This window comes from Furipterus horrens, unplaced genomic scaffold (genome assembly GCF_987537825.1).
Source record: "Furipterus horrens unplaced genomic scaffold, mFurHor1.1.pri manual_scaffold_3, whole genome shotgun sequence".
Classification (NCBI taxonomy): domain Eukaryota; kingdom Metazoa; phylum Chordata; class Mammalia; order Chiroptera; family Furipteridae; genus Furipterus; species Furipterus horrens.
Genome location: NW_028327173.1, coordinates 96919123 through 96945221, shown reverse-complemented (window position 1 = coordinate 96945221; position 26099 = coordinate 96919123). Strand labels below are relative to the sequence as shown.

The 26099-nt window shown below is 38.2% G+C and overlaps 1 protein-coding gene across 2 annotated transcripts in view; it reads right to left on the bottom strand.

Moving 5' to 3' along the window:
* The window catches only part of GMDS (GDP-mannose 4,6-dehydratase), a 747100-nt gene that overhangs the window by 404751 nt on the left and 316250 nt on the right, over positions 1 to 26099 (bottom strand). For both annotated transcript variants that reach the window (XM_090269914.1, XM_090269913.1), the window contains exon 7: positions 6466 to 6593. In XM_090269914.1, coding sequence (XP_090126040.1) covers positions 6466 to 6593 — 128 coding nt within the window. The remainder of the gene's footprint in view (positions 1 to 6465; positions 6594 to 26099) is intronic.

Genomic DNA, 26099 nt, shown 5'->3' with positions numbered 1-26099 from the left:
TAGGTAGAAAAAGAAAGTACAGATTTTACAAATGCAAATGACCCAGTACTCATAGAGGGGATCAATTTTGTTTCTTTGCCTAAAAGAAAGAATGAGGAGACTCCTTAAGACTTCCCTGCAATGATTCCAGGGCAGAAAATAAGCAGATGTTTTCTAGCACAGAGTAAATAGGAGAAGAAAATAAAATCTGTATCTTTGGTTTAGGGAACACTCTATTTGGAAAAGGTTTTTTGCTTTGTGGCTTTGGAACATGTTTGTGTTAAAAGGGACCCCATGGCCAAGCTGGGGAACCTGGGGCCTGGGCTCCAGAGAGAGCAGCAAGGAGCACTCACTGGGTATGAGAAAGTTACAGAGCAGGGCCACAAAGCCAAGGCTCTGTGAGGACAAAACATGTAATTTTAGTAAAGAATTTCTTGCAACAAAGCAATTAGAAGTAGAATAAAGCCAAAAAGTACTTTATAATAAATTTTAAAATGAGGATTTTGACAAGAGATAGATACTATTTTCTGCTGTTCATGGGCATGGGTTAAATGAAAATAAGAGAAAGATTACTTTGATCACAAGTTTTTTTTTTGTCCTTTCCAGGGTACATTAGTGTACAAATGAAGAATTTAATATTAAAATATATATTTCTATAGGCGAAATAATCATTAAAGTTAGGCGATGTCATATTTTATGAGGTAATTACATCTATATCATATGTAGAGTCTTGTTATTAATATTATATAGCCACTTTAGCTGGGGGTAGAAGGAGAAAGCTTAAGGAATCATATGGTACACTTCAAATGTAAGGGAATGAGCATAATAATCTAAGAGGAAAAAAGAAAGCTTTTTGCACTGTTTTCCAAGGACTTTGATTTTCAGGAAAAGAACCATACTTTCTTAGGTACAAGCAGTCATTTTGTGATCCACAATAGTATGATGACACTTGGCATCAAAGGGAGTAAAGGGTGGAGTACAAGCTTCTACCTTAATGTGGTTAATTGCCAGCCATTAGAAAATAAATGGCATTTACACAAAGTTTCATAATCCGTTTCCATATGCCTAGATCTACTGAATATCCACATACATATACTTACATACATTTACCTAGAACCACTTTTCTAATTTAATGTCAGATGCTCACGTTTATATTTTTAAAATTCAACTGAAAGTATGACTTAAAAATGCAACCATCTCTATGTTTCTAAATTATGTGTGGATGGAAATTTGATGAGTAATCCATTCTAGAAATATGGATGGTGCAGGTTTCATTTATTAAAACAACAATTTAAACAGGGCCTACAGTTTCTGGGAATTGGAGGCATGACCACTCCAAGGGATCAATACCTGGCCAGAGAAAATAGGCAACTATGACTTTCTGCCTTTCTCTTAGGTGAGGCCTTACTGAAGAATGACTTCTGGTACCATTAATACGTTAGAGAACTCAAACACATTAAGAAATCAAATTAGTCTCTTAAATATGAAAAAGAAAAGGTTTGTTGCTGATGTTGCAACAAGCAAGCTTTCCTTTAAATAAATTCCCAAATGTTTAAATGGTACCCTTTCTCTCCAAGTTTGTGCAAATTATCACAGGATGCAAAATGCTAACAGCAGACTACAAGAGACTAGATGAGAAAGGATTGAGAAACAATGGTCAGTTCTCCCCAACCCTGTCAACAGTCTATATCCCCACTGTCACAGGCTCCCCATTTTCCCCAAGGTCTCTGTTATCAGCTAAGAACTGAAAGCTGGAATAAAGGTTAACATATTTAGAAGCCAATGGACTGGCGGGTGAGGGTTGGGAGAGAGAGGGGTGGGGCAGGGAAGGGGAGGAGGAAACCCCTAGCTATCCATTTTCCTCAACACACCCTTTGCATTGTTGCCTCATACAGCCAACATAATGGGTTCAGAGAAATCTGATGGCTGTCTCAGCCACTCTCTTCCAGATATTTGTCTTTCCCCATGGATTATATATGGTAGAAAGAGAAAAGTGAGAGAAGCTTAATTTTTTGTCCCTCTGCAAAATGGAAAGTTACCAAGCTCCCAATGCTAATGTCCCTATTCCTCTCACTTCACTAAAAATGGGTGGTTATTAGTATGGCTTTAGGTATTGGGCCAGGGTTGGAGTTCTGGCTTCATTCACCTCAACTGGTCATGGTTTGGGGTGAATATGTTATCTGACCTCTTACCCTCAGTCCCTTCTTCCATAAAATGAAGATACACTCTCTATCTTTCAGGATTGTTACACGTATTATATAAAATAATGTATATAAAGTCCTTAGTAAAGTTTCTGGCACATAATAAATACCCAACGTTCAACATTTGGCAATTATTATTTTTATTTCTAAAAGTAGCTTTTTGTTATTAATCTGTGCTCTTGCCCCCCGGCCCATCCCACCCCCCAAAAAAAGAGAGGAAAGAAAAAGGTGTGTGGGGAAAGGTAATATTAAAATTCAGACGAATCTCCATCCTCACCCAACAATTTGAATGTACCCTGGACTGCATTAGAACTCTTGAAGAGCATCTGTATAGTCAGTTGTTGGCAGTAATGAGTTTTTACTAAGTGCTTAAAAGGGCTCAAGAGTTAGGTCACTTGATTTACCTGCACATCCCAAGAGCAAGGGACCATCTTGTTAGTGGTAAATGCTTAAAGATACTCCCAGCCCAGTTCTTATCAATATTTTTTGGCTATAGCTGTGTTACAGCTAGTTTTATCATGATGGAATCATGGTGGGACCTTGTAAACCAAATGATTACCATTCATTTTATTTGAACATATGGTGCCACTTCCCAATTCTGTAATGCTAGATGTCAACACTTATTTTTTATTACAATGGCAGAAAGGTTAAGTAAGTTTAGAAACCCTTTATTAACCTTAGCAGGCCATACTGCACATTCACATATCATAAGTTTTGAAAAGCTAGTCTTACACTAAAGAAATCAGCTCACCTTTGTGCAATATGGCATTTTGCAGGGCTATTTGACTTTGGACAAAGTTTAGAATACTACCATTTGTAGCAACTAGAACAATGACCATGGTAAGTACTCAGCAGAAGACATGTTGAAGGACCAATGTCACCCAAGAGTAATGTTCAGGCACTACTGGTAAATACTCATATGACAAAAATTGACTTGAATGTGTTATACAGCCCTCACTATGTTCTCATGAATACGCAGAGTTGCTTCAATGTATGTGGAGGGAGACAGGTTGTGTGGTATCACAATTATATAAAAAGATAAAAATATTTCAAAAGTTTGAATTGCCAAGCAACTATACCCCTTAAGGAATGCTAATTTTTGATAACCTGTGTTTATATAAATTGAGTATTTATAGCTCTGAGCCATTAGCATTACAGCAAATTTTAAATACTATTTTTTTTTCTCAAAATGCAACAAGAATGTTAGTTATAAAATCTGGTTTGTGGATATATGGATGTTTATGGTAAAACTCATTCAACTATTCTGGATGTTTAAATTATTTACAATAAAATACTGCATTTAACTTGTTTATTCTAAAATATAATTTAATATAGTCCTTTTATTTTGCATTTCAAATTGAAGTACCTCTTACCCACGCAAATAATTTAAAAATCATTTTGATCTTGGAAACAAGACTATAAATGTATGTTAATGATCCTGACTCAGCAACAGGAAGTGGCTTTGTATAAATTGTTGCAAAAATGTTTACAAGGCAGAGGTAGATTCTAATCATGTTATGTACAGCACATTAATGCTATTTTTTTACAGGGTTATTATTATATCCTTTTCACAGATGCGTATATTTAGATATAAAACCTGTCTAAGGCTGAGGAGCAAATCACTGACACAGCTGAGATCACCTACACCCCATTTGTTAAATGCTCTCTGCTCTTCATCATGGAAATTAATTCATAAGTAAAAAATTATAAGTCACTTAATCTAAAGGTTTACCAAAACACTGTGTTTGTGTAAAAAGAAAAGGAGTATACATGTTACAATGTGTAGAGATGAGATGCTAGTAACAAGTTGTTTGATCTGTGCTTACCAAGGCTGCCTTATTCTGAAGCTAATTACAGTACCAGGATGCAGACCTATTTTAAACAAACAATGGTTCTCTTTATTATTCTTATGCTTTTTAATTTTAATTTTGGCAATATTTACTTTTAGTCTTAAGTCTGTGAAGTATCTTATTTTAATACATTTAAAATTGCAAGGGGTGGTAATATTTCTTAAAATGGAGATAGCAAACTATGACTTCTTACTTAATGACACTTTTTTAGAAATCAAGAACCCATAAAAGATAACTATAAAATGCTTCTTAGATGTGTTAGTGTCAGAACTCCATGGGGATCTTTAAAACCTACTTGTATTGTGGAACAAATCAGGTCTTGAATGCCAGTGAGAATGACTTAATTTTGTATGTGTATTCTGTAAAATTTGAAAATTTTGTATTTTACTGAAAGGTCAGAACATCTTGCTCTGACATGAATGTTTTGGCTTCTGGGTATGCTGTACTTACACCATCTTGTCCAGGAATCTTCAAAATGACATCATTTGGGAAGAACTTTTTGAAGTCTCTGAGCCAAAATATTTCTAAAGTACTTTTATTTTAAACGAATACAAATGTGGATTCTTTGTACCAATTTTTGAGCTATACTCAGAAACAGTGATAGTGAAATAATAGCAGGGTCCTTCTTCAAGATCCACTAAGCTCAGAAAAACTTTCTTTTTACTTACATATTTATTTAACAGTCTCATGCATTTTTGGTAGATAATTTGGGCTATTTTTATAACGTTATTTATTTTGTTTCCTGATTTAAAAAAGTATATAGATATTCACTTCAAATATTTGGAAAATATACAAGTATAAGGAAGAAAATAAACATAACCAGTAATAAGCATTATTAAAATTTTGATGTTTCTCTCCTTATCAAAATCTATTTCTGAGTCCCAATTCAAACGTTTTCTTTACCCCAGTGCAAAAATATTTTAAAAAATAGGATGAAACTTGATCTATTTGGTTCCTGAATTTAGAGAACAAGAGTTTGGATAGGAGGGACATCAAAAAAGCCTCCTGTAAAACTCAAAGTATATTCAGATAGCTAAAAGGCTATACATCTAAATGATATTATTGAAGAAATAATATATTTTTATAAATCTTGCCTCGTATTTTTAAGTAGGTAAGGCCATATACGTTAGACAAAAGAAAGTTTCAGCTTCTGCTAACATCTCCTTTCTCCCACTTACAATTTCTGTAAGTGTGGCCTTACATATTTTTTAATGTAACATTCCTAAAATATAATCTAAATAATGTCATTAAGTGATTCTTTGTAATTAAAGCTCAGAAGAACATATCTAAATATTTTTTAATTTTCAACTTTAAGTATTAAATATCAAATTTAAGTATTAAATATTGAACATATATAATGTGATGTTCAAAATTTTAAATAAGAACTATTTTTTTGTCCATAATATAATCAGTAATAGGTGTTCAAATACACATTTTTAATTGTTATGAACAAAAATAGTAACAAATGCCTAAGCTAACCTCTGTTTTAGCAAGTGAACTACTTGTATGTTTTCTTTTGTAAATATTCAAGTTTCTTTTTGAATCAATGAGCAAGGAAGCCAGATCCGGTTTGCCAGAAAAGAATCACCAAGGACAGAAATAGTCTCCTGAGCACAGGAAATCTGTGAGCACCTAAACAAGGACAAACAGGCTCCAGGGAAAATGACAATGTCACTAAATCTGCTCATTCATGTCTGGCCACCCAACCACTATAGATATCTGAAAGCATACTATTTAGGCCAAGGTAAAATGTAACAATTTATTTAAAGGAAAATTACACTACTTCTATTTGTAACTCAAACCAAAATTTAATGTGTAGTATATAAATCTCAAGAGTGAAAATTTTAATTTCCCTTTAACTACATCCATTATTCTGTAATAGCATCAATAACATCTCTATCTCTTTATTCAATGTACAAAGTACATTGGCATGCAAAGCCACACTTTAAGAAATGTATAGGGCAATAAACAGACTCTTAAGCAGCAGAAACCAAAAGCTCTACAAGAATATTACTCTTAAGAGTAATTTAGTAGTATAATGTAAATGTGAAGGTCTTACACTATACAAATTGAAATTAGGCAGTATTTTTCGAAGATCTAAGAAACAGTTAGTTGTTTATGTATTGGGCAGGGAGGAGGGAGAAAGTGCAAAAAATCGGAACTGAAAAAAAATCTTTAGAAAGTGAAGGACACCATTCAAACTCTTTTTCCATCCATCAGGCAAAACAATTTTTTTTTAAGGATCCCTCATTCAAATAACATTTAGTATAATCTACATGTACTGCTGAATCAAAGGGCCTTAAATTGAAAACAATATAAGTTTAAATATACCTGCATTAACAAAATTTTGTATGCTACCACCTCTACCACTAGAGGCCTGGCATTTAAAACACCAACTGAAACAGAAATTTTTAAGAACATGAATTAGTTCCTACCTCTACATAGTCCTTGGCATGGCCCCAATCTCGTTTGGCATCCAGATTTCCCAAGCTGAAACATTCTAGTTGTCCAAGGAAAATTTTAGCTACTGACCGGCTAATTTTTCGAGTAACAAAATTAGCTCCTAAAAAGAGACAAAAGATGTATTATCAGTAGAGTATTTGACATCTAACAGTTTGGTGAACCAAACCCAAACTCAGCCTCTGGGCATCCCTTTCACTCTCCCCTCTCCCCAGACTTCTTTGAAATAATAATTTTTAAAAAAGAAAAAAGGAAAAGAAAAGGATCATTAATTGTCATTTATACCAGTTAAGAAGCTCTAATTCTAAGTGTCACATCAGCTCTACTTTCTAACAAACATTTTTCTTTGGGGGACTTATATCTTAACATTCCTAATTTGTTGCTGCAATACGTAACTTAGGCATTAGTCCAAAGAAAAGCTATCATAATGCCAGTTTTTAAACAGAAAATTCAAAAGGGTTGTATAAAGGGAAGTGCCAGAATGGAAGATAAGACATCTAAGACCACCCCGATTTTTTAAAAATATAAACATCACATCGTCGGCAGCCGTCCGTCTCGAGAGACGATGGTGTAGCTTCTTAAGAGTCTATCTGCACCGCCGAGAATGGTTGTGCAGTCCGACTCGGGAGTGACACGGTATCTGTCTCCTCCCGTGTTGAATCGACATCTTGCGATGACACTGGAGTGTCCTCTCCAGTGAAGCTGAAGCTACAGAGCCTGGGCAGGGTGATATGGAGGGTCTGCTGTTGCCCATGCAGCAGACACCCCCTCTCTTCGCAGCTGAAGGGTCCAAGGGAAAGACGGAGTCAATACAGCTTGGCTTCAGGTGCGCCGCAGGAGTTGCCGGTGTTGACTACAACGTCAAACCGCCTTAGGGACTCCGGCTCCGGATTTTCTGTCGGGGTTTACTCCCTTAGCCTTTCCCCTGAAGAGGTATGCCGCAAGGCAGCGGAGGTTTTTTGGAGTCAGAGTTTTCCTTCTCTGAAACATCACATATTCCTATTGATAAAGCCATTTTGGTGCTCCCAAGGAGAGAGAGAGGAAAGTAACTGAGCTCACAGAGTGTATAACTAGTTGAAAGTCACAAACAAGGAATGCATTTGAGTTGTCAACAAGGGTCGAGATCGCTTATATTTAGAGACTTGCATAGCCATCAAATTATAAAATAGGCTAAAATTCTAAATCAAAAGTTTCTCTGTACTACACTTACTGCAGTGCTACCTTCCAATTACATTTAAATTATCTACAGGAATGGGTTCCTAAATTCTTTATTAATATTCTGAAATGAATGAATGAAAGGTGTCATATATTTAAGAAAGTAACAAAATTATTTTAATGTTATCTGGTCTTTAATATAAACCGCTACCTACTTTTAAAAGATCACAAGAAAAAGGACAAAATTCAATGACACTGCTGAGACCATTTTATCCATGCCCCTATATTTAGGTAAAGTGATCACAAAACATCAAGTATTCTCAAGGTAATAACACATATATGAACTAGTCAATAATGATTTCACACAGTTTAGATAGATTACTATCATAAATTATCAATAACTTTATCTTTGTTCCTTTGCAGATGAAGCAGGAAGGTACTGTGATGAAAACTTTTGGCTTCTGGAGAAATTGGCACAGGAATAAGGGGAATTTTTCTAAATAGGTTACTAAATTTTGGTAAGAATATGGCCCAGTGCAAGTTCAAACATATACTAGACTCACTTACTACACACAATATATACATTTAAAGCAATGCCATGTCATTAAAAATGAAAATGGGACTTCCATGGAAATTCACATTTTCAGTTCCTCCTAGCAGTTAAAAGAGTACTTTAAGAAATCCCAAGTTTCAACTTTCCACAATAGTTTATAAAACACACAGAGCTCCTTCGAAAAGAAGCTTTCAAATGAAGATATATTTATTAGGTGTAATCCATTCCAATCTATTACCAATTAGCAATATTTATTTTCTATTGATTATAACAATTTAATTTATAGTTAAATTTAGGTTTCTTTATGTCTATTTTTTTTTAAATCGTCACCCCAGGATATGTTTATTGATTTTAGAGGGAGTAAGGAAGAGAGAGAGAGACATTGATTGGTTGCCCCCTGTACATGTGCCCCGACTGGGGATGGGACCCCACAACCTCAGTATGTGCCCTGACTGGAAATTGAACCCATAACCTTTTGGTGTACAGGATGGCGCTCAAAGTAACTGAGCCAGAGCTCTCTCTTTCTATTTTAATGGATGGACTATATTATCATACCAAAGTATACTAGATATCTATAAATCTGTGATGCCAAATCATTACAAGTTCCCACCACAAAATAGTTCAGATTATTCTACTTACCAGCAAACTAATATTTAGGAGTCAAGTCAAAGCATAAGAAGTTTAAACAGTCTACTTAGGCCCTATAACCTCACTGTTCATTCTTTCAACCAGTATTAACTGAGTACCTATCAAACACTGAGCATTAAGCTGGGGGATCCAGGAGTGAAACAGCAGCCCCTACTCTCAAGCAACACAAGACGGTAAGACAGACAGATAAATCAGTGCTGCCCGAAATGAAATAATAGCTTTGCAAGGACAGAAACAGGGCTTGTAACACCACTGCTGCATGTGGTCAAGAGACACCTACCAAAAAAGAAGCCTGAATGAGTTTCCTCACGAGGTCATGAAGAGATTAATTAAATTGTGAGACAGGGACAATAATCCAGGTAGAAGGAACAGCACAGGCAAACACAGGGTGGAGCCTTTCAGCAAGCCTTTTTCTTTAAGCTCTTACTACACCTAGTGATGACCACAAGCTTGAGAAACACTGCACTAACCTCTTTAAAGGCAGAATATCATTTAATTTTTCAGAGCAACACACAGCTAAGAATTATTATTACCCTCATTTTGTAGATAAAGAAGCTGAGATTCAGAGAAGCTATGTAAATTGTCTATTCTAAAACAGGGTTCAAATCTGTGTCAATGTGACTATAAAGCCCAGGTTGTCATCTTACCAGAATTTATAATGCCATACTAGGAGTTCTGGAGTCTTTCTTAATCTGGATCCAAAAGTTATCCTGGATAACTAGTCAAATTTATTTGAAACTTGTAGTCATTTAAATTTATTTTTTAAGTATATTTTATTGATTATTTGTTTTAGTAGTCCCTGTTTTTTCCCCTTTCCTCCCCTCTGCCCAGTACCCCTCCTTCCCTCCAGCAATCCTAACCCTCTTAGTTCATGTTCATGGATAGTGCAAATAAGTTCTCTCGCTTCATCCTTTCCTATATCATTCTTAACTTCCCCCTGTCTCTTTTGTAGCAACCAATTATGCTTCTTAATGCCTGAACTATTTCCCCATTTCTTCCCCCTCCCCCTCCCAGGTGATAACCCTGCAAATGATCCCCATACCTATGCTTCTGTTCCTATTCTGGTTTGCTTAGTTGGATTTTGTTTTTCTTTTTAGATTCAGTTGTTGATAGTTGAGAGTTTGTTGTCATTTTAGTGGTCATAATTTTGATCTTCTTTTTCTTAAGTAAGTCCCTTTGACATTTCATATAATAGCTTGGTGATGATGAAATCCTTTAGCTGTATCTTGTCCGCCATTATTGCTTACGGGAAGAAAGAGCGGAAGAACGCTGACTGGTATGAGGCTCACTGGGAAGAAATGGAACCCGTGATTGAGGCTAAGAGGAAGGCCCTACTGGCTTACAAGGCCACGCCCACTCCCAGTACACTTCAAGCTCTACGGGCTGCCAGGAACAAAGTCCAGAAGACCGCCCGCCACTGTGCCAACACCTATTGGCTAAACCTGTGCAGAAGCATTCAGGAAGCCGCCGATATAGGCAACGCACAAGGAATGTATGAGGGTATCAAGAAGGCAACAGGCCCAATCAATCCCCTCCAAGATCGCCCCCCTTAAGTCCAAGACAGGTGAGGTCATCACTGACCAGGAACAGCAAATGCGGCGGTGGACCGAGCACTACCTCGAGCTGTACGCAACGAAGAACACCGTAACAGACACTGCTCTTGACGCCATCCCAGACCTACCAGTCATGGAGGAGCTAGACACCCCACCTACTGCGGCAGAGCTCAGCAAAGCCATCGACCGCCTCGCTTGCGGGAAAGCACCAGGAAGCGACGGAATCCCTCCAGAAATCCTAAAGAGCGGGAAACCAGTCCTGCTACAGCCGCTCCACCATCTACTCTGTCGCTGCTGGAAGGAGGGTTACATCCCCCAGGATATGAGAGACGCCAACATTATCACCATGTACAAGAACAAAGGAGACCGCAGCGACTGCAACAACTACCGGGGCATCTCTCTCCTCAGCGTCGTCGGCAAAGTATTCGCCCGGGTCGCTCTTGCCCGCCTGCAGACCCTTGCTTCCCGCGTCTACCCAGAGTCCCAGTGTGGCTTCAGAGCTGGCCGTTCAACAGTGGACATGATCTTCTCCCTACGCCAGCTGCAGAAGAAGTGTCACGAGCAGCATAAACCACTCTACCTCACCTTTATCGACCTTACGAAGGCGTTTGATCTGGTCAGTCGAAGCGGTCTCTTCAGCTTGCTACGGAAGATTGGCTGTCCACCATATCTGCTTGCTGTGGTCATGTCCTTTCACGACAACATGCACAGCACGGTGTCCTACAACGGCGCAACCCCTGAGGCCTTCCCAGTCAGCAGCGGAGTAAAGCAGGGCTGCGTCCTCGCGCCTACGCTGTTCGGAATCTTCTTCTCCATGCTCCTCCAATACGCCTTTAAGGACTGCAACGAGGGTGTCTTCATTCACACCAGATCCGATGGCAAGCTCTACAACCTGGCCCGTCTACGAGCCAAGAACAAAGTCAAAGAGGTGCTCATCCGTGAGATGCTCTTCGCCGACGACGCAGCTTTGACATCACATTCCGAAGAGGGACTCCAGCAGCTAGTCACTTGCCTTTCCCACGCATGCAAGGAGTTCGGACTAGCCATCAGCCTGACGAAGACGAATGTTATGGCTCAAGGCACGGGGACTCCCCCATGCATCACCATCGACGGGTACACCCTGGAGGTTGTCAACGACTTCACTTACCTCGGGTCCACCATCTCGAGCTCTCTGTCAGTCGACTTGGAGGTCAACCGGAGAATCGCCAGGGCAGCCACAGTTATGGCCAGACTGAACCGGCGAGCGTGGAACAATTCCAGCCTCACTGAGAAAACCAGACTGCGCATCTACCAAGCCTGCGTACTCAGCACTCTCCTCTATGGCAGCGAGACGTGGACCACCTACGCAAGGCACGAAAGGAAACTCAACAGCTTCCACATGAGGTGCCTGCGACGCGTCCTGCATGTCGCCTGGCAGGATAAGGTCCCCAACACCGAGGTGCTGAAGCGAGCCAACATGAGCAGTTTGCATGCAGTTCTTAGCGAGAGACGCCTCAGGTGGCTCGGCCATGTCAAAAGAATGGATGCAGGCCGTATCCCCAAAGACCTCCTCTACGGCGAGCTAGCAGAAGGCAAGAGGATGACAGGGCGCCCAAAACTGCGGTTCAAAGACATCTGCAAAAAGGACATGACACAATGCTCCATCAATCTCAACACATGGGAAGTTCAAGCAGACGACCGCCTAGCCTGGAGGCTCGCGGTCAGGCAAGGTACGTCACGTGCAGAGGCTGCGCGCAACGAGGAGGCGGTCCAGAAAAGATCGAGGCAGAAGCAGCGTCAACAGCAGCAACAACGGCCATCTGCCTTCACCTGTAACAAGTGCGGCAGGGATTGTCACTCCCGAGTCGGACTGCACAGCCATTCTCGGCGGTGCAGATAAGACTCTCAAGAAGCTACGCCATCGTCTCTCGAGACGGACGGCTGCCGACGACGACGATCTTGTCTGGGAAGCACTTTATCTGCCCTTCTATTCTAAATGATAGTTTTGCTGAATAGTAATCTTGGTTGTAGGTCCTTGCTTTTCATCACCTTGAATACTTGCCAGTCACTTCTTGCCTGCGAAGTTTCTTTTGAGAAATCAGCTGATAGTCTTATTGGTACCCCTTTGTAGGTAACTCTCTTCTTTTCTCTTGCTGCTTTTAAGATTCTCTCTTTATCCTGAAACTTTGGCATTTTAATTATGATGTGTCTTGCTGTGGTCCTCTTTGGATCTAGCTTGTTTTGGACTCTCTGTGCTTCCTGGATTTGTATGCCTATTTCCTCTGCCAAATTTGGGGAGTTTTCCTTCATTATTTTCTCACATAAGCTTTCAATTTCTTGCTCTTCCTCTTCTCCTTCTGGCACCCCTATGGTTCAGATGTTGGCACATTTAAAGTTGTCCCAGAGATTCCTAAGCCTCTCCTCATTTTTTTTTCAATTCTTGTTTCCTCATTCTGTACTGGTTGATGGTTTTTGTCTTCCTTATGTTCCAAATGATTGATTTGAACCCCAATTTCCTTCCCTTCACCATTGGTTTTGTGTGAATTTTCCTTCGTTTCATCTAGCATAGCCTTTGCTTCTTCCATTATGTGTTTGCCATACTTAAGCATATCTGTCAAGCCTGTGAGCAGCTTCATCACCAGTGTTTTGAACTCTACATCTGTTAGGTTAGCTATCTCCTCGTCACTTAGTTCTCCCATTGGTACCTTGATCCGTTCCCTCTTTTGGGCCATACTTCTCTGTCTCCTCAACTTGATAGGCTCCTTTGTTTGTTTGCCTGTGTGTCTTAGATAGAGCTGTCACACCTGTTACGTTGTAAGGGTGGAGTCTTAGGTATTTGTCAGTACAGGGCGACCTGTTTCACCATGTTGTGGCACTGTATGTGAAGGAGGGGTCTGAGAGGGAACAATGCCGCTTGCTCAGCACTCGCCCCTTTTCCAGGCACTTCTCCCACTTCCGTATGGGACTGGTGCCTCTCTAGCTGTTGTCCTGGCTGTTGTTCCCAGAGTGGGTGGGTCTGCGGATGTTCTAGGATCCTTTAAACAAATGGACTCTGCTGAGAGACTAGCAGTTTCTTCCTCCGCCCCAACCCCCACTAGTCTGCACAGTCAGAAACAATGAGGCTTGATTTTCCCCAGCACTGGAACTGTGAGCTACATGGTCTGATCTGATGCTGGGAGCAGTGCCCAGGTGTCCCTCCTGACTTTTAAAACTGTGTGACTGCTTTCTGCCAGCCTGCCGTTGCCGCAGCTGCTGTCACCATCACACCGCGTCCTCTTCATCCCAGCTCCACCCTTCCTACTGTCTAGGTGAATATTTCTTCTTTATACATTTTGGTTTGTTGTACTTCCATGGAGCTTGATTTTCTGGAACTTCTGGTTGTCTCTAGTTTTGAGGTAGTTTATTCCTTCTTAGTTGTGGAGAGAGACACAGCGTGTCTGTCTAGGACTCCATCTTGGCCAGGAATCCCTAAATTTATTTTTCAATGTTATATTTTTAACAGTGGTATTGAGATATAATCCACATAACATACATTTCATCCATTTAAAGTGTATAATTCAGTGGCTTTTAATATACTCAGGTATGGTGCAGCCATCACTACAATAAATTCTGGAACATTTCCATCACCCCAAAAAGAAATCCATATTGTTTAGCAATCACTTCCCATTTTCCCCAACCCTTCTGCTTTAGGCAACCACTAATCTGCTTTTTGTCACTATAGATTTGCCAATTCTGAACACTTCGGGTGAGTAGAATAATATGTGGTCTTTCGTAATTGGCTTCTCTCGCTTAGCATAATGTTTTTAAGGTTCATCTACATTACAACATAAATCAGTACTTCATTACTTCTTTATGGCTGAATAACATTCTATTATGTGAAAATAACACATTTTACCTATTCATCAGTAAATGGGCATTTGGGTAGTTTCCATGTTTTGGCTATTGTGAATAATGCTCCTATACACATTCAAGGACAAGTTTTTATTTGGATGTTTTCATTTCTCTTGGGTATCTATCTAAAGGTAGAATTACTGGGTGACAGGGCAACTCTATGATTAATCTGTTGAGGAACTGCCACACTGTTCTCCAAAGTGGCTGCACCATTTCACATTCCCACCAGCAATGTACTGGGTTCTTAATTCTCCACAACCCCCCCACACACTCACTTGTTGTGGTTTATCTTTTAGACAATAGTTATCCTAGTGGTTACTAAATGTTATAATGATTTCGATTTGATTTCTCTAATGACTAATGATATTGAGCATCTATATTTCATGAGCTTACTGGCCATTGGATTATCTTCTTTGGAGAAATGTCTATTAGGATACTTTGCCCATTTTTAGACTGTTACTTGTCTTTTTTGTTATTTGAGTTGTAAGAGTTCTTTATATATTCTGGATCCAAGTCCTTTATCAGATATATAATTTACAAATATCTTCTCTCTTGTGTTGGTTATATTTTCACTTTCTTGATGGTGTCTCTGATGCACAAATTTTTTTTTTTAATTTTAATGAAGTCCCATTTGTCTAATTCCTTATTTGTAGTATGAGCTATAGATGTCATATCCAAGAGGGTCATGCCTAGCCCAAGATCATGAAGATTTTCTCCTATATTTTTAAATAAATTTTATTGATTTTGTTCTTATGTTTAGGTCTTTCATCCATTTTTAGTTAATTTTTTTGTGTAAGGTCATATTTCATTCATTTTCATATGTATGTACAGTTGTTCTAACACTGTTGAAAAGGTTATTTTTTCTCCCTTTGAAATGTGGACATCTTTTTTTTGAAAATCAATTAACTGTAAATAAGTGGGTTTATTTCTTATTTTAATTCTATTCCATTGATTTATGTATCTATCTTTTTGACAGAACCAGTTTTTTTATTACTACAGCTTAACATAAATTTTAAAATCAAGAAGTGTGAGTCTTCTGACTTTGTTCTTTTTTAAAGATTCTTTTAGTTATTTTCAGTACCTTAAATTTCCAAGTGAATTTAACAATCAGCTTGTTAATTTCTGCAAAAAAGTCAACTGGGATTTTTTTTTTTAGAGAGATTGTGTTGAATCTGTAGATCAATATGGGGAATACTGCTGTTTTAACAATATTATATCTTCCAAATGATGAACACAGGATTGTTTCTATTTATCAGTAATGTTGAGTAGTTTCCAGAGAGTACGTTTTGCCCTTCTTTTGTTAAATTTGTTCCTAAGTACTATTCTCTTTGGTCTTGTGATGTAACTTTTCCTTGTTTCAAGATTAATTTTTTAAATTAGTATTGCTACCATACGTTTTACTAGTTAATTCTTAGGAGAGGCTTAAAATAATTTTTTAAAATTTTGCTCTCTTCATTTTTACTCCTTATATGGTTCTCTTCTAGGAGAGATCTATATAAAATTACTATATGCGAGGGCTAAGACCTAAGATGTCACTTTGTCTAACCATCCCACACGTATAGGTGAGGAAAGAGAGGCAAAGAGAAGCTGACTGATTTCACAGGGTCAGGACAAGTAGCCAAGCCTGACCCTTATCCTGCCCCATCTCATGCTGTTTTCACTAACCCACAGTTCAATGCTGGAGGTATCCCTCCTTTTAGATTAGGTTACTTAAGTGGCTGTGCATTAGAACACATGTGGGTAAGAGAACTCCCATAATTATTTTTAAATACATGCTTGGTTTCCAAGAGCCTTAAATTAAAAGACCCTAGCTAGAAAGAAGACCAAAAACTGAAAAGCTAGCCAATGAACTGACAGAAGTCTAGCTGTTAATTACCATCATAGCTTAAACCATTTAATAACTCTGAAGTTAGTCTCCTCTGTAAACTACCAATAAAATATTTAACACATCGAACTCAAAGGTACACTAATGTATATAACACCACATTGTAGAATATAAATCACTACAGACATGTAAAGAATATCAACATGTTCTTGTGTGTAAGTAAGCATAACAACAGTATTTACCATGTTGGTTTAATATTTAAGTGAGAACATTTAGGTAATATGATTAGAAAGTTCTAAATAAATATCAGCTATTATTATAATTATTATATTACAATGTTAATGGTATCTATAATTAAGCTTCAATGAAAAGTTTAGATTTCTTAGTTCTTTTATGACTAAGCCTTAATTCTCTGATTTTAAATTTCTGAGATCAAGAACAGATCTAAATAAACAGCCAAAGGCAGGCATGCAGACTCATACATGATAGGTTACTGTCAATGTAAACCTGTTAAACTAGGAAAAATAGAGTACTCACGTAAATGTATATTCATAAGAAGGAGATCAATTAAGAAGGGTTTTAGTCCAAATGTTAGTTCAAAGATTGAGATCATGAGTTTTTGTAGTGCTAATAGTATTAAAAGAACAGAATTTCTGTTTAAGCTATATAGCAAATGTGAACAAAATATTATAATTATTTAAATTCAAAAGCTAAGTCTCCAAGAAGTGTCCAGGTGAAGAAGGAGCTTCACAGCACAGGTCATGGGTGGCACTAAGGGGTCTGTCCTGGGAACAGGACCTGAAAATAGACCTCAGTTTTAAAATCCAATCTGAGCAAAGGATAAATAAGGTCTTTCAGATAGAATATTGGAAACAGGGTTCTGCACTATGTGAGTTATTAATTCCGTTACTTTTGTCAGTGCTATTACCTTTTTAAAAGATTTTATTTATATCTAGAGAGAGGGGAAAGGATGGAGAAAGATAGGGAGAGAAATATTGATGTGCGATGTAACCACAATTTCTCTAATAAAAATTCTACTCCATTGCCCAGTACTTCACCCAAAAGCTGTCGATTTAAAGGTTTTTTGGAGTTAAAAGTACAACTGTTTGGACAATATTCATTGGAAAACAGAAATCATTCCAACTACTCTGAACCCCATGTGAACCTCTTGCCTTGAGGCCCTGTATTTTCCCCTTGTGGTAATCTCTGGCCATCTCACTGAGAACTGCTTGGGCCATGGCTTAGTGTGGACAGGGTGTAGAAAGAAGAGACACTGGGAAGGTCATGGCTGCCTGAGCAGACTACTGAGATCAGAGAGCTCATACTTCATTTGCTCATCAAGTCCTGCCAAGAACAACACTACTTAACTGCAGGTACTCAAAATCCAACAGGCATGCTTAAAAGAATCTCAGGCTTACAAGAGGACCATTCACAATATGAATTTGTTAGGAACAGCTACCACCTTTTAGCAGCTATTCATACATGTGTTTCAAAGAGAAAGGTTCAAACTACTTGCATCAAATGCTCAATTCTTTTTCTACTGACAGATCATTCAAATTTATAAATCCTCATTTTAGGGTTACTCAACTTGGACATTATTTACATTTTGGGCTACATAATTCCTTTTTTCATGGGGACTGTCCTCTGCATTGCAAACTACTTAGCAGTATCCTTGGTTTTTTACCCACTAGATGCTAATAGCATCCTCTTCCCCAATCATGACATACAAAAATGTCTCCAGACCTTGCCAAATTTTACCTGGAGAGACAAACTGCCCTCCTTGAGAACCACTGCCTTAGTCAAATAAATCAACCCTGCAAAAACAAAATCCTACAAAATTAAAACAAATTTATATAAGTGTTAACCTTACCCGCAGATACACTGTGTTATTTTAAGTCTCTCTATTTGATACACTGTGTTATTTTAAGTCTCTCCATTTGATACATAGACCAAATATTAGGGAACTAATAACTATGAAATATTTAAGCCATGATGAGACAGGATAAGTGTTCAAGTCAAAGTCAGTATGTGAGCCTGGCCTCCTAAGGAGGGTCTAGGTGAAAAGTACATATTTGGGAAACATTGATGTGTAGATGGTATTTCAAGTCCCGAGGCTGATTAAGACTCCCAAGAGAAGGAAGTGAGCAAGAAAACAGAAATGGTCCAAGAACCGAATCCACTGATGTTTAGAAGTCAAACAAGTGAGGAAGAAGCAGTAATGATGATCAAAACCGAGAAAGCCGTGAGGCTGAAGGAAAACAAGATTGTGGAGGAATCCTGAAAGTCTGGAAATTTCGTAACTGGGAAGTTGTTAATCACCATACCTGCTGGTCAGGTAGGAAGACAGAGGACAGATGGGAAAATAAACACTGGTTATGACAATGTCAAGGTGACTGACTGGTGACCCTGTTCAGAGTGCTTTAAAGAAATGTGGACAAAAAGTCCAATGGGTGAGAGTGTTCAAGAGAAAAATGGAGGAGAGACTTTAAAGTGGAGTATAGACAACTCCTTTCAGGTCTTTTGCTACACTCATATGGTAGAGAAGGTAAGATTGAGAGGATTTTATTTCAAGATGGGAGAAGAAGCAACACCTTCCCATGACAAAGAAAATAAAGTGTGGCTGAAGAGACTGGCCACCATAGGAGCCAGCATAATGTTGAGGATAAACCGAGGGATTCTAGAGTCAAGCTGCTTGGGATCAAATCCTGTGCCTTCCACTTACTATGGGAAGGTATTTTAATATCTTTATATTTCTGTCTCTTCACCTATAAAATGAATATTCCCATAGCTTCTTAAAAGTTTTGTTGTGGGAACTAAAAGAAATGGGTGAAAAACAGTAAGTACCCTGCACATGGTAAGGGCTAAGCAAGTGTTAGCTGCTATGTTACTGAGCATTATTAGTAATACTAATAAGTTTTTTTTTAAATGGAAGCTTTTAGCTCAGGAGCCCTTCATACTTCTCAAGAGTGATTTGTGCTTAAAGATTGCAGTCTTTTAAGTCTTAGAATTCAGCCCAGGAAAAAGGGAGTATGCTAAAAACATTAAATTAGTGTCAGAGGCCATGGGGCAAGGGGCCACAGGGCATGTTCATTCCATCAACTGGGAGAAAGGACTCTGTGGCAAGGCGGCCACTTTGGATGCCAAGTAGGTAAGGCTTCAAAGTGAACAGTGACTACTCTCAGGAGTCCTTCCTTCTGGGAGAGGTCCCATCCAGATCCTGAAGCATTTCTCATGGGGAAAATTCAACTCCTAGAATCCCCCACCAACAAATCCATACTAGAAAAAAAATTTCATTTCCATAAGCATCAATCTTAATTAGTGTAGCAGTATTCAACTGTGTCTACGAAGGTCACCTGTTGATCTGTTAAAGAGGTATACACGTCATTTTTTTCATATATGGTATATTATTTCATTGTAGTGCTGGGTATAGAAGAATGGAGTATATTCATTTTTTAATATTTTCATTTGCCTGCTTTATATTTGCCTCCTATAAGGAATAATCCCCTTTGAAGGTTTAGGAAACATTCTCAAAAGTCTAGCACTTCAGATTAAATATATGTCACAAACTTCTGAAAATGTATAGTCCTATGGCTATATATACCAGACTAAGTTTCTTAACAATATTCATTTTGTCTACCTCCAATGAAATTAATCAGTGTTCCTCTGAGAAACTCCTTCCTCTTCCTTAAAAAACAGGTTTTGATCTTTTGTACAAATTCATTGTTAGGATTTTAAGAGGCACCTGGGCCAGAGCTGAGATGTTTCCTGGGTACCTGATTCAACATAGCCTTCTTTAACATCTTGTGGGCACTGGGGCTTCCTTTATTTCATTGATAAAATTATGCTGCATACCTACCTTTCTCACGGCCAGGAAATGTTTCCTTGTGATCAGATTATATTTTCACTTCCTTAACTGCATCTCATTACAGGCTACTTATCCTCATGTACATCCTGATTTAGCGCCTTTTAAGACACCTGAAACTTACTAGACATTTAAGAAGTCTTATTGTCATGATCTTCTATTCGGGCAGTAATAAACCTTCTATAACATGAATTTTTGCTTGCTCTGGGAATTTATACTCTACCCATCATTAGAGTCGACCCAAGTACAACTTATTAAATGTATTTAGGTAACTTGATGTCCCAAGATTTCATCAGCCTCTAACTATAAAGGAGGTCAGAAGCAGCATTACAGTACAACTTGTTGACTCAGTACCCCTACCAGCTGATTCCCAGACAATTCTAGGAGTTCCTGGGAAATGTTAAATATATATTTTTATTTTAAGTAAATTTTCTTGATTATGTTGTTACAGTTGCCGCAATATTATTTTTCCCTTTGCTCCCCTCCTCCCAGTATCCCCTCCCCCCCCCCCCCCCCCGTCCCTCCAGCAATGTCACAGCCCTTAGTTCATGTCCATAGGTTGTGCAAGTAAGTTCTTTGGCTTCACCGTTTCCTATACTATTCTTAACATCCCCTTATCTATTTTATACTTACCAATTATGCTTCTTAATCTCTGCACCATTTCCCCTTTCCCATCCCCCTCCCCTTGTCCTCTCAGCTGATAACCCTCCAAATAATCCCCATACTTATGATTCTGTTCTTTTTCTGGTTGTTTGTTTAGTTTGTTTTTTATTTTATTTTTTAGATCCTATAGTTGATAGTTGTGAGTTTGTTGTCATTTTAATGTTCATAGTTTTGATCTTTTTCTTCTTCTTAAATAAGTCCCTTAAGCATTTCATATAATAATGGCTTGGTGATTATGTATTCCTTTAGCTTTACCTTGTCTGGGAAGCACTTTATCTGCCCTTCCATTCTAAATGATAGCTTTGCTGCATAGAGTAATCTTGATTGTAGGTCCTTGCTTTTCATCACTTTGAATACTTCTTGCCAGCCCCTTCTTGCCTGCAAAGTTTCTTTTGAGAAATCAGCTGATAGTCTTATAGGCACCTCTTTATAGGTAACTCTCTTCATTTCTCTTGCTCCTTTTAAGTTTGTCTCTTTAACCTTTTGAGTGCCAGGAGTAATTTGAAATTTGGATCAATATGAGAAAAAATTATATCAATATATAGCCTGAGGTACAAAAAAAGAGAAAACATAAAATATGAATTATTTCATTGTTATTTACATTTATAGCCATCAAAAAAAGAATCGCTGGGCGCAACGCTGGCACTTTGGAGAAAATTTGTCAGCATTGCTTACAGCAACATTGACACTCAAAGGGTTAACCTTCGGCATTTTAATTACGATGTGCCTTGATGTGGTCCTTTGTGGTTCTAGCTTGTTTGGGACTCTCTCTGCTTCCTGACATTTATGTCTATTTCCTTTGCCAAATTTGGGGAGTTTTCCTTTATTACTTTTTCACATAAGTTTTCAATTTCTTGATCTTCCTATTCTCCTTCTGGCACCTCTATGATTTGGATGTTGGTATGTTTAAAATTGTCCCAGAGGTTCCTAAGCCTCTCATTTTTTTTTTCATTTCTTGTTTCTTCATTCTATACTGGTTGAATGTATATTTCTTCCTTATGTTCCATATCTTTGATTTGAACCCTGGTTTTCTTCCCTTCACCTTTGGTTTTGTGTGGATTTTCCTTCGCTTCATTTAGCATAGCCTTCATTTCTTCCTTTATGCGTTTGCCATATTCAAGCATGTCTGTCAAGTCTATGAGCATTGTAATCACCAGTTTTGAACTCTCCACCTGTTAAGTTGGCTATCTCCTTGTTGCTTAATTCTCCCACAGGAACCTTGATCTGCTCCCTCTTTTGGGCCCTGCCTCTTTCTCAACTTGACAGCTTCCTGTGTTTGCCTCTGTGTATTAGGTAGAGCTGTCGCACTTGTTACATTATAAGAGGTGGAACCTTAGGTATTCATCAGTGATGGGCAACCCATTTCACCACGTTGTGGTGCTGTGTGTGAAGGAGCGGTCTGAGAGGGAACAATACCACTTGCTCAGCACTTGCCCCCTTTCCAGGCATTTATCCTGCTTCCTGTATGGAAGTGGCACCCCTGTAGCTGTTGCCTTCGTTGTGGTTCCCAGGGTGGGTGAGTTTACGGACATTATAGGACCGTGGGGCCCTCTAAACAAACAGACTCTGCTGAGAGACTGGCAGTCTCTTCTGTTGCCCCAACCCCCACTGGTTTTCATGGTCAGAAGCAATGAGGCTTTATTTTCTCCAGCGCTGGAACCATGAGCTGTGTGGTTTGGTCTGGGGCTGGGATCAATCCCCAGGTGTCCCCCTTGACTTCTATAATGTGTGACTGTGCTCTCCACCGGCCACAGACACTGCCTTGCTGCTGCCACTGCCACTAACACCACACTGCATTCTCTCTGCCCCAGCTCCGCCCTCCTACCTGTCTGGGTGAGTATTACTTCCTTATATCTTTGTCTATCGGATTTACGTGCAGTTCTATTTTCTGGTAGTTCTGGTTGTTTTTTAGTATTGAGGTAGTTGTATTCCTTCCTGTGGTTGTGGAGGGAGGCGAAGCATGTCTACCTATGCCTCCATCTTGGCCCGAAGTACCATCAGAAATGGTAAATATTCTTAAGAAAAGTTGTCGAAAATTCTCACCGTCCTAGCATTAAATTACTTTAGGGGGTAACCACAGTCACCAGTATTGTCCACAAGAACTTGAATTACCGTATGGGCTCCTATACTCTGAGACTGCAGAGCTGCCCAGGTCCTGAGGTCCTAAGGGGCAATGCACCTCCTTCAGTGAATTGTGATTCACAAATGAAAGTGGGGGAGATGTCTCTTCCTATTTCATGGTCTCAGTTTGTAATCTGTTCCCCAAAGGATTCTCTCTTATATTCCTAGGTCCCTAGTCTTACATTTCTTAAAAAAAATTTTTTTTAAAAAAGCCTATATGCTTAGACTGCTCTCACTTTGCACCAACTCTCCTTTCTCATGCCTGGTTATGTGTCTGAACATCAAAAGGTTGCCAATCCTACTCTTCATCTTAGTTCAGGCTAAGCTTCCACTATACTTGCTGTAAGTATGTTGCAAATGTCTAACAAACTATAAAGGATATTCAGCAATTCTGGTAAAAATGTCCAATGCCCTCTTAATTCCCCAGCACACACATGCACACATGCATGCAATGATCTTAACCTAAGGAACTGCTCTTTTCCAGGCAGATTCTCTTCAAGTGTGATCCTTGCAGGTTGGCCTGCCCTCAGTATATTTTAGTATAGGACTATGCACTGGCCAAATGCATTCTTCAAACACTAAGTCATTAACAGTGGGTTTTTATGCAAGGCTTTGGTTCCTCCACTGAGCTTGCCAGAATACTGCTGTCTATGGGCCTAAAGTACCGTGGCTCTTTTGAGATCTTCTATTTCTTTCTTTTTAATCAGTATTTTCTTACAGAATAAGTTTTGGTGTTTGTTTGTTTTTTGTTTTCCTGCAAAGGATGATCATAGCAGATTTAAATGATTTTAAATCTTCCAACTAGAACAATCTTTTCTGCTCAGTTTAGTCTTTAAATGAACTCTGTAAATTAAATATCGTATAAACAACAGAAGTGCAGAACATTATTTTCACCAATACTTTTTGTTCAATATTCTGTGAATAACTTTAGCACATCTTATCTACCTTAATCACCACATTTCAAGCTCTGAAAGCTCAACTTTTTAACTTGCTCAGGAAAGATAAGTTGTCTTTCCCTTTATTAATTTTCCTTTTTTATAATTGTGACATAGCACAAAATAATGCTCCTTCTCCAGATACATTAGTAGGTGCAGTGGTTATAATATGCACAGCAACTCTAAGTGAAGGCTATTATCTCATTTTATAGATCAGAAAACTGAGGCTTAGTTTTCCAAGCAGCTGAATACTTCTGTATCCTTACCTGAACCAATTAAAAGGGGAAACAAAATTCCATAACAAAAGCTTTGACTCAAACTAAATTTTTTTTGGGGGGTGGGGTGGCCGGAGGGGATGCCATTTTGAAATAATTTACAATTTATCTTATAATTTATAAAGTTTAAATTATAATTGTACTTATGTTTTTCTTAGTATAGCCAAAAAGTAAAGTGGCCTTTGTTTTCTGGTTTGTAATTATTTTGACAAAATAACATTTTGTACTTAACATAAGATTTTTATATGCCCATTAATAAAAATATCTGAATCATTTTAAAAAATACTTGAAGGTTTCATTAATTTTCCCAAGGGTCTTTCAAAGATCTTGGGTGTTTACCCATATCCTTCTCTATTCATTATCATCCTTTTTTGCCTACCCTGATTTTAAAATGTTCACTGGTTTAACTTCCAGAACCTCATTTGTAAATGGCTTTTCCTGTGAATCCAGCAACTCATACTACTACTTACATTTTTTTCTTTTTGCAATTCATGGATGTCTCGATGACTACCCTAATTCATCTCTAAACATCATTAATATATTCTCAGTTTTCAGTTTAGAATCATCACTAGTTGGCAAGCCCTCCTGGATTCACGTTTCTCACTGTCCTAATCTGGTCAGTAGCCACCAGAGTCCCACAAACAGAATTCCAACTTCATCTTAGAAAGGGAGAAGTAAAGAAAACAGTACTCTAGGACTCAGCACTGAAAATACAGGGAGAGGGAAGAAAAGAGGAGGGAAAGGAAACAAATGTTCAAAATCTACCAGGCACTGTATTAATCTTTTTCACATATGCTCTCTTTTATTGCCTTTACAATGAACCCATAGGTAAGTGTATTGTCTCTGATCCTAATCATGCACCTGGCAAGTAGGCATTATTATCAGTGCAGAAGAGGAAACTGAGGCCTGAATAAGTAACAGGGCCAAGCTGAATCCATCTAGATCTGGCTCTGAGTGGCTTAACACACTCTTTACCCGTGTGTACACTGCCTGCTTATACTGTGGGAGCTGTGCTATGTGAGATGAGACAGTCAGTTTGGTTTCAAATGTAAATATCACAGAAATTATGAAACATTTAAAAATTTTTAACAATCCCATAAGCCTCTCCTTGGTAGGTGGGGAAAAAAAGACTTTACTTGTTTAGTGGTAATAATCAACTCAATGAGACCAACTATTGCTTCAAAAGTCTTTGGTGTTTAATCAATTACACCTTATCTCTCCACAAAGAATGATATATGCACACAGCTCTGTGATCTCCAAGTGCACATGTCATCTGTGAAACATCACAATCTACAAACCAGATGTTGTCACTTTGTACCCAACCAGAAAGGCCACCTGGAAGCTGGTGGGACCAAGGTGAGCAGCCAATAATTTAACCATTTACACACAGACAAAATGGTATTGTGTAAAACCTGTAATGCTCTGCTGAACTATAACATGAGATTACTTCATTCCCTAACTAAACTTTTTTCCAATAAATTAAGATTATAATGCTCACCTAAAAACAAACAAACAAACAACAACAAAAAAAAAAACCCCATAAGGTACATTTATAATAGATAGAAATACAAATAAAATATTGGGCTGTTTAATATTTGTTTGCTTATTTCTTCATATTGGTATAGCAGCATGAGAATCTGCTATTCAGATTACCAAATACTAGCTTAGTAATTTGTAAAAAGATTATTTATGACTGTGGGAGAGGGGGTGGGTTGGGTGGGGGATAGCAATGAGGGAAAAAGTGGAACAATTGTAATAGAAAAACAAAATAAAATTTTTAAAAATTATTTACACAGAAATACACACACAGAGAAAGAGAGGGAGACAAAAAGAGAGAAGAGGGAAGTGGGGGGAAGAAGAGTACTTTCTGCTTATTAGTATTAAATTAACATAAGGTCCAGTCTTTTAGTTATATCATGAATTCTATTATCCTCTAAAGCATTAAAATATCTGTTACTTTGAATGACTTTTTTAAAATTCTCATATAAAGTAAACCTCTAATATTAATATTACCATAATCCTATGCATTGAAAGGTGATCTTGAATCCATTTTAATGGTTGTCTGTTTATAGCAAAGCCAAAACATGGACTCTAAAACTTATTCCCAAAGGAAAGCTTCGCTCTTTTTATAATTTATAACAAAAGATAA